Below are 15,700 nucleotides of genomic sequence, written 5' to 3'. Positions count from 1 at the left end.
ACTGTAGACATGTGTGCGTGAGAATTTAAGTTTTTAATTTGTGTTTTGGGTGTTTGCAGAAATAATTTGTTTTAATAGTGAACAATTACGGAAAGTCATTTATGTCGCAAAACATTAACGTGTGAAGCATTTATAAGCGATTATGGGTAAATATAGAAAGTATTCTGCGGGCTTCAAGCTAAGCGTAATTGCCTTCGCTGAACAGCACGGGAACAGAGCTGCAGAAAGAAAATTTTCTGAGTGAAAAGTTGGTGCGTGACTGGCGGAAAGTAAAAAACAAGCTAAAAAGCACAAACCCTTCTGGACGCGCGTTTAGAGGTCCTAAAACAGGGAAGTTTCCTATAATTGACGAAGAAGTGTTTAGGTACGTCAGTGAAATACGTAACAATGGCTGCAGTGTATCATATGAAATGTTACAAATTAAGGGACAGGAGGTAGCGCGCAAACACAACATACCGGTAACTCAGTTTAAGGCGACTCGTGGGTGGATTAAGGGGTTCATGCGACGACACAATCTGTCAGTGCGAAGGAGAACAACACTAAGCCAAAAGTTGCCTGCTGATTACACGGACAAGATTGTAAATTTTCACCGATTTGTCATACGTTTGCGCAAGGAAACTTCGTACTTGCTTTCTCAAATCTGTAATGCCGATCAGACTACAATCTTTTTTTTTTTGATATGCCTCGCACTATTGCGCTAAAAGGATCACGGAGTGTATTAATGAAAACCAGCGGTAGTGAGAAGTTGTGATGCACGGCAATGCTAGCCATTACAGCTGACGGGAGAAAGTTGCCTCCTTACATCATTTTCAAGAGGAAAACGATGCCTAAGAATATACAGTTTCCCCGTGGAATTCATGTACGAGTGCAACCAAAGGGTTGGATGGACGTAGAACTCATGCTGGACTGGGTTAAAACTGTGTGGAATAGAAGACCTGGTGCACTACTAAAACAACCAGCTCTGCTTGTTTTAAATAGTTTCCGAGGTCACCTCGTGAACGAAGTGAAGCAAATTCTCACTACAAATAAGACACGACAGATAGTCATTCCTGGTGGCCTAACATCTGCTTTGCAGCCACTAGACGTATGTGTTAATAAACCCTTTAAAGACCACTTACATCGATTTTACAACGAGTGGATGATGAGCGGCGATCAGCAATTTGACGCCCGCCGGAAATATCAGGCGTCCACCCTTGGACTTGTTATGCTCGTGGGATCTTATACCACCTGAACTAGTCTCCAAGAGCTTCAAAAGGACTGGGATTTCGAATGCACTAGACGGTTCCGAAGATGACGCAGTGTGGCAGGGAGACGAAGAATCTGATACTGGTATTAACAGAGGCGAGGACGGCGCATCAGATAGCGAAACCTGCGATAGCGACACCGAAGATTTGGAATAAATTGCGTACCTGTAAGTCCGCATTTCACAACAAAGCGATAATTTTTTGCAAGTGTAATATTTTAACTTTAATACTCAAATTAATGACAAATTAACTTAATACGTTCATTTTTATTTTCAGGTTGGAAAAACGTTCGCCGAATTGTTGCGAAAAATTATGAATTTTGTTTTAGACTATTTTAATTATTTTGATGTATAAACGCGAGTATTACGTGCATCTTAAATTTGTATCAAATACAATTTAGTTATAAATACATTTTTTGAGTAATACAAATACTGGTATTAAATATTCATCGTATAATGGTCGCACCCTACAATTTTTTTCGAAAATTTTGGTATAAAAAGTGCGACGATTATGCCGTGAAATACGGTATTTAAATTGAGCACTAATATATATTACATTACAGTAAACAGTACTACACACGCTATGTTATCACTGTTCTGTAATACAAACACTGTGAAATAAAAGCACAAAGACAGCCAAAAGAACAAAGGACAATAAACAGAGCCGGTTGTACATGGTGACTAAACAGCAGCCAGGCAACACTGGGTAGAGAAAGTCCACTGCACACGCGAATGGCTGTCTGTGATTAGCCAATTGTTAATTTGCATTTTCTCCACCAGTTTGCAGCACTCACATGTCGAGTCAAAACGTAAAATGCACAAACTATAGAAGTCGTCAGAAATGAACAACTAGTTCCCAGGATTTGATTGACTGTCCGTAGCTAACTTTAATTTGCAACACCCTTCCTACCTCCTTGCCTTCTACAACCCTTAAACTGTCTTTGTGTGTCTCTTGTTTCCTTGTGATTACCCACCTTTTTCCTTATCCTGTAATTTCCCATGAAGATCTCTCAATTAAGTTCCCTATGTCCCAATAATAATAATGGAAACTCATCCTCATAGTGAACCTGGGAAGCAGGTATGAGCTTGTCGTTGAGCAAGGAAAAATCCTTGTAAAATAATGAAAATGGTAGCCAGTTTTGCTTGTGCTGTTTTGTTTTTATCCTTATCTCTCCTTTTTGATACTCCCTCTACTTACTCTGTCTACTCATCCTTTATGAGTGCTCTTATCCCCTTTCCTAGCTTCCTTTCCATAGTTTATATTGTGATATTTTCTTATTTCTTTTCCATTACAGCATTTACAGTAGTTTTCCATATGATACAGACTAGCAAGATACCCGTGCTTCGCTACGGTATTATACTGAAATTTATAATTGAATGCTTATTGTTTTAGACATATAATCCGCCGAAATTCGCGGTCTGACTCGTTATCTGCGAGAACCCACCAAAATTCCCGATCTGACTCGTTTTCTATTAGATTACGGCATGTTTCCTCCCATTTTTCAATCTTCTTTTCCAGCAATCGATTTCGTACTTTCCGGGCTAGGCTCAGGTATTCCTCCCGGTCAGTTGGGTATGTAAATCTTTGCCATCTTTTCCTATAATCATTTCTAATATGGATAAAATCCTTCAGGAGATCCGGCGTGGTGTCATATTGGGTGCCTAGAAGGCACTGAACCCGCGGCCGGACTGCATTCTTAGTCATTACCCGTCCAGGAGACGTTTCCAGCGCGGTCCGCACATTTGACGACGGTCCGGAACATTATTATTATTATTATTATTATTATTATTATTATTATTATTATTATTATTATTATTATTATTATTATTATTATTATGTGTTGCTGGAATGGATGATGACAGGAAAACTGGAGTATACGGAGAAAAACCTGTCCCGCCTCCGTTTCGTCCAGCACGAATGTCACATGGAGTGAACGGGATTTGAACCACGGAACCCAGCTGTGAGAGGCCGGCGCGCTGCCGAGGATCGTTATAAGTACATTAAGAACAGGAAAATCAATTGGTCTCACCTCCTTCTACACCCCACCGCCATTAAGTTTATTTACCAGCACCCCCCCCCCCCAAAAAAAAAAAATTAAAGAAGGCTTGTTTCTTATGCTTAAAGAAGATTTCAAACACCAATGTTCACGTCTATTACTTTCAGTTTAGAGATATAAGTATCCCCATAAAAATAATTTACTTTTTTCACTTCATTTCACACTACTCCCCCCCCCCCCCCCCCCTAAGTAAATTTTCCCGCAAAAAATACTTGTTTCTTTAATAGTAAAGGATCTTCTAAATACCAATTTTCACGACTCTAACTTCTTCAGTTTTTGATTTATGTGTCCTCATGAAAGGAATTCAACTCCTTTACACTCTCGCCCTCCAAGATGGTTTCCCCCCAAAACGCGTTTTTCTTTGTTTTTAAAGGAGATCCAAATACGAATTTTCACGTCTGTAACAACTTTAGTTTTTATTAGAAGTATGTATTCTCATTCAATTAATTCAATTAATTTTTTGAATTCTTTCACCCCCCCCGCCCCTTTCATTGGATTTTCCGAGAATACGTGTTTCTTTATTTTTAAAGCAGATTGCAAATATCAAATTTCACGTCTGTAACATCTTCATTTTTGAGATATCAGTAGCCTAATTAAAAGAATTCAGCACCATTTTCAGTCACTTTTACCCCCCCCTCCACCCAAGTGGTATTTCCGAAAGCTAAAAATACACGTTTCTTTATGTTTAATAGAGATAAAAAACCATTTTTCACTTCTGTAACATGTTAAGTTTTTTGAGATAAACTGTAAAAATTCTCATTTTAAAATTTCACCCCTTTTGAGTTCCCCTTAAGTGGAGTTTTCAAACACAAATCACCTATGTTTCTTTAGATTTATAGGAGATTACAAACACCCACTTTTTACGTCTGTAACATTTTACGTTTCCAAGATATTCTGTAGATATAGTCTTTCAAAATTTGTCACTCCTGTTTAACCGCCATTAATTGGATTTTCCAAAACTAAAAAATACGTGTTTCTTTATTTTTAAAGGAGATCCCATATACAAATTTTCAGTTCTGTAATATCTTTCGTTTCTGAGATATATGTATCCTCATTAAAGGCATTCAACCCATTTTTCACCCTTTTACACCCCTCCTATTGGGATTTACAGGAAACAAAAAAATACGTTTTCCTTTATTTTTAGAGGAGATTCTAACTACCAATTTTTACATCTGTAAATTTTAAAGTTTTAAGATGTATACACACTCATTTTAAAAAATTTACCCTCCCCCCTTTTTACCCCCCAATATTTGGATTTTCCAAAAACGAAAAAATGCGTGTGTTTATTTATTTTTAAAGGAGATTCTAAATACCAATTTTCACATATATAACCTTTAAAAATTTTGAGATAGATACACTCATTTTAGAATATTACTCCCTTTTCACCCCCCCCCCCCTAAATTGGATTTTCCAGAAACAAAAAATACGTGCTTCTTTATTTTTAACGGAGATCCCAAACACCAATTTTCAGGTCTGTAATATCTTCAGTTTCTGATATATAAGTACCCTCATTAAAGGCATTCAACCACTTTTTAGCCCCTTTTCACTCCTCCTATTGCGATTTTCCGAAAACAAAAAATTACGTGTTCCTTTATTTTTAATGAAGATTCTAAATACCAATTTTTACAGCTGCAAACTTTAAAAGTTTGGAGATATAGATTCACTCATTTTAAAAATTCACCCCCTTTTCACCCTCCCATTAATTGGATTTTACAAAAACAAAAAAATACGTGTTTCTTTATTTTTAAAAGAGATCAAACGTACCAATTTTCAGGTCTGTAATATCTTCAGTTTCTGAGATATAGGTACCGGTATCCTGATTAAAGGCATTCAACCCATTTTCCCCATTTTCACCCTTTTTCACCCCTCCTATTGGGATTTTCTGAAAACAAAAAAATACGTGTTTCCTTATTTTTAAAGACGATTCTAAATACCAATTTTTACATCTGTAAACTTTTAAAGTTTTGAGATATAGAGCAACTCATTTTAAAATTTCACCCCCGTTTTCACACCCTTAGCGAAGGAATATCCCAAAATCCTCTCTTAGCGAGCACCTACGTCTTAATATGAATATATCCCCAAAATTTCATCTCTTTATGTCCAGTAGTTTTGGCTCGGCGATGATGAATCAGTCAGTCAGGACAAGTTATTTTATATATATATAGATTGACTTCGTTCCTTCCTTCCTTCCTTCCTTCCTTCCTTCCTTCCTTATTTTCTCCATAACCAATTATTCAATTAAACAGATCCTCAAGTTGCCTTCTTAAACTATTCTTTTTCTGGTAAAATTTCATTAAATCATTATCTCACCAACTTTATTTGGTATCTATTCATTTGTTATCTGATCTGCATTTCCCATTTTCAGTGTTCTTTGTAACACTGTATGTATATATCTGTTTTTAGATTTACATTTATATTGGAATTTTTCGATTTATTTTACCGAATGGGTTGGCCATGCGGTTAGGGTCGTGTGGGTGTAAATTTGCATTTGGGAGATGGTGGGTTCGAATCCCATGTTGGCAGCCTTAAAGATGATTTTTCATGGTTTCCATTTTTACACCTGGAAAATGCTGGGACTGTAGGCTACCTTAATTGAGGCTATGGATCCTACCTTCCCAATCCTAGCCGATCACTGAAAACCTTATTGTGTTAGTATGACGTTAACCCCCTAGAAAGGAAAAAAAAACCTGTTATGAAGGAAAGCCTTCCTTGCTTGGGCTAATTATAGTATGTTTATGTTCTCCTTCACTCCGTTATCATTGGTTATTCTGCTACCCAAGTCGTATTCATCTGAATCCTTGAGGACTTCATTTCCTACTCTGCTGTGTCCTGAATCACCTTACTTCATTCAACTCATTCTGTTAACTTACATTTTAGATTTGATACTGTATAGGCTTTCGGGCTTATGCCGTGTCAAGAAAATAAGGTGAAATTCTTTAAGTTTCGCAGAGAACTGTGCTCTGCGTCCTCAGAAGAAATCTTGACTGTCCAATGACTCTTTAAAATTTAGACGTTATAATAGAAGTGGAAATGGTACGTTCATTCGCCACCAGATGGATCCCTGGACGTGGTACAAGGCTAGCGTTCGAAGCAGGAGCTGACCGAACCATCAGAATCAGTCTAAGCGGTTCACATAACGTGTGTACATAACATATGACATTGACAGGTGTATGACATAGACACAAGTCTGGAATGAAACATCTGGCGACGAGGAACTTTCTTGGTCAGGGGTACACAGTATATATAGAAAATTATTACAACAGTGTTGGACTCATGAAACAATTATGGGAACAGAATACTGCTGTATGTGGAACAATACAGTCAAATAAAGGTGTACCGAAAGATCTAAAGGAACATCAGGCAATTCTCAAACAAGGCAAAATGACTTTCAGGAGGGACAAGGATTGCTTGCTTCTTGGAGGGACAAAAAAGAAGAAAATGAGCTTTTTCGATGGGTAACACAATGTACCTCGATCTTGAGACTATTTTAGGCACATTAAAGGACTGTTGATATTGACTGCCAAAATTTGCTCTAGACAGAATGAGCACTGTGCGTTGTCCCCGGCAATTCAATCAAGTATCTACCTATCATAGCCAATGACGTCAGTTCTATTGAGACTGGACATTCTGAAAAAGACAAGTAATGGATTATTTACATTAGACATGTTATATAAGAAAATAAAATTATTTCTAGCTGATACATGAACAACATGCCTTCTCGTGATGTCAAGGATTTATAAAACAGCGTAGGGTAGAAAATCGGAGTTAATTTCCTGCATCTCTACCTCTGCATGTTGCTGCTTGATGGCATGTGATATCTTGAATGTCTTCTTTCCTGCATTACTTGTATCCAGTGCTTTCATTATGCCAATCTTAAATGTTGTTTCCATGGTACAAGCATGATCTCACATCCATCATGTCTAAATCCACCTTTCCTTCATAAATGACTGAATGTCGTACTTCTTAATTTGCTTCAGCCCCTTTTTGTTTTATCATAGTAGAATTCATAGGTTCTGTTTCATGTTCTTAATCCTCTATAAAGAACAGTTCTGTACAGAGCTCGTACACTAATCTCGATTACGTGTTCATAGATACGCTTAATATTCGCTTTAGGAATCTTGACTTTGTTTTCTTTTAAGTTCTTAAATTGGGTAAATATTTTTTTTTCCAAATAATTTCGAGAACATAGGTAGCAGTAGGGCTGATTGCAGCGTGAAATAGTTTTTGTGTTGCTGTTATAGCGAGTTTGTGGAGGTCTCTAATTTAATGTATTGCTCTAATAGCTGCTGCTGCTGCTCTCTTCCTTATGTGTATTGTGTTTTCACAGAGATCCTAAGGTAACTGAAGGAATTAATACTGGATCTTTACATTTTAGAAGACAGAAAAGACATACTAATGCTTCGAAAAGCTATCTTCACAATGTTAATTCTCGGCAAGGACAGATCTAAAACCTGCCACCTAACGGAAGAAAGACGGAATAACTGTGCCCGCTTTTTTGGCTTGAAAAGACCTGCATTTCACGGCTTTGTGAGTGTATAATGTAGACAACGTCCTGACTCAGTCTGGTGGTATTTGAAAGTGCTCAAATATGTCAGCCTTCTGTGTGCTGACGTACCAGCACTTAAAAGAACTCCTGCAGGACAAAATTCTGACATCTCGGAAGATTACGATATAACATATCCATCAGAAGGCAATAATAATAATAATAATAATAATAATCAACTTTTTGGCTGAATGGTGATAGGGTCCTGGGTTCAATTCCTGACTGGATTGGGGATTTTAATCGCGTCTGATTTAGTTTTTTTACTCGGGGACTGGCTGTTTGTGTTTGTCTTCATATTCTGACAACACACCTCACTACCATCCACCACAGAAACTCTTGATTACATCCCTCCACATAGGGTTAGTGTCAGGAGGGACATCCGGCTGTAAAACAGGACGAAATCCATGTGTGCAACACAGTTTGCAGCCACAACCCCACATGTGTGGGGAGAAACAGCAGTAGAAGAAGAATACAGCTTTCAATTAAAACTTTATTAGATACTACCACAAATAAAATATTTAATCCAGTACTACTAGTAGACTGGCAAATATGGACAACTCAAGAAAGAATTAAGAAATAATAAAGCATTAAGCGTAGTGAATACAATTTGCACAGCAGCTGACTGGCTCACATCTCAACACTTCCATCACATGTGGATGAATCATTACTAATATTGGCAATGTGGTGACTGTTACCATAGCAGTTCCCTCCATGTTGAATGATATTTAGTTGTTTTTTGAGATACAGGCACCAACCCCATCCCCTGTCTGTGAAAAATAACAGTATAATGCACCTATGCACTCCCATGGGTGTCAAGATGATACGTGAATAGTTGTTCTTCATACTTCAGATGCACAAAAAAATGTCATTAGTTAAAAGTTAATAATTATTTTTAATGAGTAAATGCTAGATGTGTTGAAATAGAAAATTAACATTGTTAGTTAAAAGTTAATGGTAATTTTTAATAATTAATTCTCAGTGCTGCTGAAACCAGTCAGTAATATTGGCATTGATATCATTGTTCATGTTAATGAATTTTCACCAAGCAAGTGGCTGTGCAGTTTGGGTCGCATTGCTGTCAGCTTGCATTTGCGACATAGTGGGTTTGAACCCCACTGTCGGAAGCCTGTGGTTGCTTTTGTGTGGTTTCCCGTTTTTATACCAGGCAAATACTGGGGCTGTATCTTAATTAGGGCCACGGTTACTTCCTTCCCACTCCTAGCCCTTTCCTATCCCAATGTCGCCATAAGACCTACCTGTATCAGTACAGCGTAAAGCCCATTGTAAAAAGAAAATTTTTCTGCTCCTTTTTCAGCTGCTGGTGTAGAAAGTGAGAAACTAGAGCATGGTGATAAACAAGATGATAAAGATTCTGAGCATGGTGATGACAGAAATAAGGACTCAGATGATGGAGATGGAGAGGAGGGAGATGAAGAGGCTGATGAAGGGGAAAATAGCAGTGACAGTGATGAAGAGAAGAGTTCTGAAGAAAAAGATACTCAATCTGAGAATAAAGTTGAATTTCCAGACATAGAAATCAAGATTGAACATAAGAAGGACAATTTGTAAGTTTTTAAAAATAATTTTGCTTTGGATTTTTAATAGTGCTTTATCAACTCTGCAATATTAGGTACAACATGCTTTTCTCCTAAATTAACTCAATAGATTATAAAGATAATAGCGGTAACTCCTCACCAAAACAAGCGACAGCGCTTCCCAGCACCTCCTAGCGGTCCGAGTTGGCAACATAGGACCAGCTGATTTACGACTGTGAGATCCAACCAAACATTGTAAGAAATAATATCGACCTGTATATGATCTAATTATCTAATTGTAATGGTTGGTATGAAGAGTATTTGTGCCATATATGGCTGTAATAATTATAAACACCAATGTGACCCAAAATCTTTCTTCAGGTTCCCAAGAAATAAGGAAATGTAAGTATGAATTCATTGTAAAGAAGTAGCCTGCCATTACACTGATATTTTGGTTTTCTTTTAATACAGAATGGTTTTACAATATAAATTAGCATATTTTAGTTTATTCTTTATTTATTTATAGGTGAACGCAGTGGGTTATTCGAAGCCGAAGAGCTGACTTAGATGACGTATTAAAAAGGAATGGCTCAGAACATTTAAACAGAACTCATGTTGTATGCTCAAGGCAACTTTGTGGTGAAAGAATTCAGGAACAAAAACTTGTTAAGTCAAGGGTAAGATTTTTGTAGTTTGTTGATAGCAGGCCTAATGTTAATATTGAAATAACAGCATAAAACATGGTGACTCTACAGTACAGTAGGCTTGCCATTTAACATCAGCAAGGTCATCTGTCCCTAAAGTGTACGTATTGCACTATTAAAGCTAAAGGAGGTTAATGTAATCTAACAAGTTCAGAAACACAAATTTTATTTTTACTGACTTCATTTAAAAAAATATAACAAGACTGAAACTGTTAATTTATGTAATTAAGCATGTTCAAAACTCGTTTTTAAATGCCAGTATGTCAATAAGGAGAGATTAAAACCAATGTCCTGATGTTTCCTTGTGATTTTCAGTATTTGGCCTGGTGCAGTGCCTTCAATTCTGCTGCCTATGGCAAAGCAAACCATATGCAGAAGCAGTCCAAAGAAAAGAAAGAGGGAAGAGGAATTGGAACCAAAAGAAACAGCAGATAATTATGAACCTATGAAAATCACTGAATGTAGAGAAGAAAAATGGTGTGAAGAATGTGTTAAGGTGAAAGAGGTTCAGACTGTCTCAGAAAGCAGTGAGGAAGTACAAGAGATTGAATATTAAATTGAAAACTGAAATTCGTCAACTAAAAGTTAAACTAAAACAGAAGGAAGTACAATGTGTGTGTAGAGGGAATGTGTGTAATGATGTTGCAGGAAATTTCATCAATCTTCAGACAACACTTGAAAACAGGAAGGCTCAGGGACGTAGGTTTACAGAACAAGACAAAAGTTTCTCTTTAGCTCTGCATTTTTGCTCAGCAAAGGCATATAGGTTTCTGCAACAATATTTTTGTCTACCAACCACTAGATCTCTGCGGAGCTGGTTAGAAAATGCAGAGATAAAGCCTGGTGTAAACAATATGGTCTTTGATTTATTGAAAATTAAGTATGAAAAAATGGAGGCTGGGGAAAAGGTTATATCTGTGGTATTTGATGAAATGTCTCTAAAATCACTTTTGACCTATAGTGCACAGAGTGATTTGTTTGAAGGTTTTGAAGACTTCGGTTCAGATGCTGAATTAATAGACACAAATGCAGTGCGACCACTGTGCAACCAGGCTATGGTGGTAATGGTCAAAGGTTTGCATTTGAATTTCAAGCAAATCATAGAGTACTGTTTAACCAAGGATGCTATGAAAGATGAATGCATAAAAGAAATGCTAGTTCAGGTGATAATAAAACTTCAGCAGATTTGGTTAATACCAAAAGCTGTCACTTGTGATCAAGATGCTAATAATGTAAAGATGAGAAAGATTTTAGGTGTGACTTCTGAGAACACTTTTATTGAAGTCAATGGAGAAAAGATTTTTTTTTTAATGATCCACCACACCTGATAAAATCATTGAGAAATAATCTTAAGAAGTATGATTTCCACTGGGAAGGAAAAATTTGCAGTTGGTCCCAAATTGAAGAATTTTATAAGAAGGATGCTGATATGGTACCTCAACTTGCCCCTCGTTTGTCTAAGAAATGCATCACACTCCCTCCATTTTCTCCAATGAGGGTATGTTTGGCAGTAAGGGTTCTAAGTCACTCTGTTGCTGGAGGCATGTTAGTGCATGTAGGGTTTAATTCCTTGCCACCAGCTGCTTCTTTCACTGCTGAATTAATTGAAATCTATGACATTTTGTATGATATTTTCAACTTGTCAAAATGTAGCAGCCCAAAATAATGTATGAAGCCTCTTTGTTACAGATCTGAACATTTGAAGAAGCTTGAAGAAATTAGAGGTTTTGAAACAAATTGTTGTTCAAAATAAGAGGTCAAACAGTAAAAATAACCCACAGTGCATCAAAGGATGGATGGACAATATCATAGCTCTTACTTTACTGTGGAAAGAACATAGTGGTAGGTTTGGTTTCAGCTTTCTATTTACTCGAAGGTTGACTCAAGACTGTATTGAGAATGAATTTTTGGTCATAAGAGGGAAAGGATGTGGTAATGTAACACCTGATGCCTCTAAGTTTCGCAGTGCCATACGGACAGTTATGGTCAATAGTTCGCTTTCCCCATCCCAAGGTAGTAACTGTGAAGTTGATGCTACATCATTCCTAGTAAGACTAAAGGACTTGAAAAAAAGGACTTTCATTGCACCTGTGACTATAATGCCTAGTGAGGTCAGTGTTGATGCGTCTGTTTATGTTGATTTCATTGTCATTGAGGGTCCGCAGACAAATGCCAGAAATTATGTTATGGGTTGGGCCTGCAGTGGACTGGAACATGAGAAATATAAAATGGCTCTGGCATCATTCAACGATAATGAGCATGGTGTTGATAACTTTCACATACGAATGAAAAAGTACGAATTAAGCAAAATGCTTTTCCCTAATGAGTGTGCTCAAGATCTGACAAATAAAATGTCAGAAATATTCCAATGTAATTTTGATCAATTTTTTATTGAAAGCACGCATGGAGTCAAAATCAAGATGATTCATTTACTTACAAGTGAATGTGCCATACCAGAGGGAGTCTTCATAAAGGCATTTGTGAATAAGACAAATGATTCCTCTGAATCATATGCAAACCTGTAGTGTTAAATTAAATGTTAATGCTTATGAGTTGATTATTAAATGTATGGCTATATTCCAGACTTGTAACCGACACCAATACCATGTCATGAATTATCTGCTGTATTTTTTCGAATTCTAAATAAATTGTACTGAACCAAGTATTTTTTGTTTCCTTTAACCCTACTCTTCAAATTATTTGCTGCCTAAATATCAAGCTTTACGGGAGCGAAAGCTGGGTGGACTCAGGATATCTTATAAGTTGGAAGTAACAGACATGAAAGTAGCAAGAATGATTGCTGGTACAAATAGGTGGGAACAATGGCAGGAGGGAACTCGGAATGAGGAGATAAAGGCTAATTTAGGAATGAACTTTATGGATGAAGCTGTACGCATAAACCGGCTTCGGTGGTGGGGTCATGTGAGGCGAATGGAGGAGGATAGGTTACCTAGGAGAATAATGGACTATGTTATGGAGGGTAAGAGAAGTAGAGGGAGACCAAGACGACGATGGTTAGACTCTGTTTCTAACGATTTAAAGATAAGAGGTATAGAACTAAATGAGGCCACAACACTAGTTGCAAATCGAGGATTGTGGCGACGTTTAGTAAATTCTCAGAGGCTTGCAGACTGAACGCTGAAAGGTATAACAGTCTATAATGATAATGTATGTATGTATGTATGTAAATATCAAGCCAAGACATACGTTAACATTACAATGCAATTTTGGTGTGCACTCAAAAATGCTAGCTGTGGGTGGCAAGGAGAGTGATGCTGTCAACTTGCACCAAGAGATGGCACTGTGATCGCTGTCTGCCGGCGAGCACATGCTTTTAAGGCCGAGTTTCCGCTGTTATCTTTATAAGCTATTTGAATAACTTTCATGTTATGATTGAAAATTTATAATATAGTACAAAGTGTTATATTTTTCTACTGTAAGGTGTTTTAAATTTATTTATTCTGTCTTTGCTGAGTTGTCATTTCCCCAATATAGGAAAGGTATTTGGAAACATTCTCCATTATGGATGGTCTGGCTCCTTAGTTGAATGATCAGTGTAGCAGCCTTTTGTTCATAGGGTCCTAGGTACAATTCAATATGAAAGAATAGAAGTTGTTACTCCCCTGCTGGTTCCGCTGTACAGGCGTATGTTTGGCTTGGTGAGAGAAGGTTGCTGACTGCTGGGTTGGAGTAGTGAACAGCTGTTAGGAGAGAGGTGGGGTATAGGAGGGGCAGGGCTAAATTGTGGGAAGGGGAATCCTGTAGCATCCGTCGTGCTCTTAATGTTTCATTACATGAAAGAAAAAATTGAATTAACTCTTCAAAAAGAATATTGTAGTTGGCGTTTACCTCAATGAGATTGTAATTTGGATTAAATCTTTTCTTTCATTTTTCTCATTTTTAATCCAACTTCTTTTTCCTTTTTTAATTCAATTTAGACTCCTCCTATAAGTAGTGTATTAATTTGGCTCACTTGATCTTCAAGTTTTCTATGCCCTTTTCGAACATCATTACTTCAACACTTTGCGAGACTAACCTCTGTCTCGCATTAGAGTAACTTTTAAAAATGATGCAATACCTGATTGTTAAAGGAAATTGTTTTACTTACATGTCACCTCATGTAGATTGATTTATTTTAAGGAAACTTGTTTTTAATGACATTTGTACTATTTTTATTCTTCTTCTTCAGCTTCTCCCCACATTGGCCTGTTCTAGTAATTGATGTCAACTATTTATAAACCAAATATTCCATACGATTGGATCCGAACAATAGACTTACAGAGTTCTTCAACATTTTCTCATTAAATGCATGCTTATTTTTTGGCCAGTTTTACTGTATATCTGTAAACATTAGATTTCTTATTAACTTATCTTCAGCAGCTGAGGATGTCCATCACAAAGGGATGAAACACATACTGTAAATGTTTTATATATGTATTCTTTCTTGCATCACTAATGTACTTGAAGGGAAAGTGCTGGGAAAGAAAGGGAGAGGAAGACCTAGGATGCAGTATTTGGACGACATCAAGAAGAGGTTATGTTGTGTCCATTATATGGAATTGAAATGAACAGCCAATGAAAGAAAAGAGTGGTTGCATCGACGAGGCATTAGCCTTTAGAATATTGATTGATTCTTTCCTAAATATTGATTGTATTGAAAGGTGAACTCCTCTTCTATTTAGCATAAATATGTTCTGTAAGTCGGGTAGAAATTGGATGCTTCGTTTCAAGTATGTAGCAGGTACCACTGCTACGTTCAGTGTGGTGGACTCCAGGAGACTGTAATTCATTTATGTCTGGCTGGTGGCAAATAACGGGTTAACTTCCAGTGTGGTTTATAAATGGTCTTGATGTCATATTTGTTCAGTATCTTCCCAATCCTGTCTGTTGGGTTTCTAATGTTTTGAAGTATTGCCATCTTCAGACAGGTCAGTTCCTCCTCTGTATGTCTTATATTGTGTGTGGCCTTTCCTTTATCTTGTTCTAGTTTTCTAAAGACTTATCCGTTGTTTGTTGTTTAATGAGTATCCCTTTCTACCGAGAGTTCCTGTGAGGTGTTCTTTCACTTCTTCAAGGTGTTCTACAGAAAACCATTCTCAGGGCCACCGACAATGGGGTTCGAACCCACTATATCCCGGATGCAAGCTCACACCTGCCTGCCTCTAACCACACGGCTAATTTGCCCGTTAGGAATAACTTTTGTTATGTATTTCTTTTTGATAGAACCAATAACATAGGTATTTAAAAATATTTTAGGTGCCTTCCCCTAAACTACCATTTTATCCGGGGTGAATAAAATTATTTATAGACTAGACTGTAGTTTCTTATTCCCTGACTCTACATACCGATTTTTATTTAATTCTCTTTATCCATTTTCTCGTGGCTCGCCGTAGATATAGACTTCACAGCAAAAATACAAAATCATGAATATCTCTGTTACCACAGCCAGTACAGAAAAAATGTTAAGGCTGTTAGGAATGAACACAATGGATGAAGTAGTACACGCAAACTGGAGTCGTGGTGTGAAAGGAGAAGGATAGGTTACTGTGGGAGATATTGGACTTAGTCATGGAATAGAGGGAGACCAAGATGACGATGGTTAGACCCATGTTTCTAGT

At 37.2% G+C, this 15,700-nt stretch overlaps 1 protein-coding gene across 1 annotated transcript in view; it reads left to right on the top strand.

Annotated features, from left to right (window-relative positions):
- Nucleotides 1-15,700, top strand: part of Clbn (Nuclear export mediator factor NEMF homolog Clbn) — a 140,368-nt gene that overhangs the window by 92,352 nt on the left and 32,316 nt on the right. The window contains exon 13 of the mRNA XM_067137608.2: nucleotides 9,159-9,408. Coding sequence (XP_066993709.2) covers nucleotides 9,159-9,408 — 250 coding nt within the window. The remainder of the gene's footprint in view (nucleotides 1-9,158; nucleotides 9,409-15,700) is intronic.

Source organism: Anabrus simplex, chromosome 1, assembly GCF_040414725.1.
Source record: "Anabrus simplex isolate iqAnaSimp1 chromosome 1, ASM4041472v1, whole genome shotgun sequence".
Lineage (NCBI taxonomy): Eukaryota > Metazoa > Arthropoda > Insecta > Orthoptera > Tettigoniidae > Anabrus > Anabrus simplex.
Note: the sequence above shows the minus strand (reverse complement) of the source record. Positions and strands in the feature narration are given on the sequence as shown.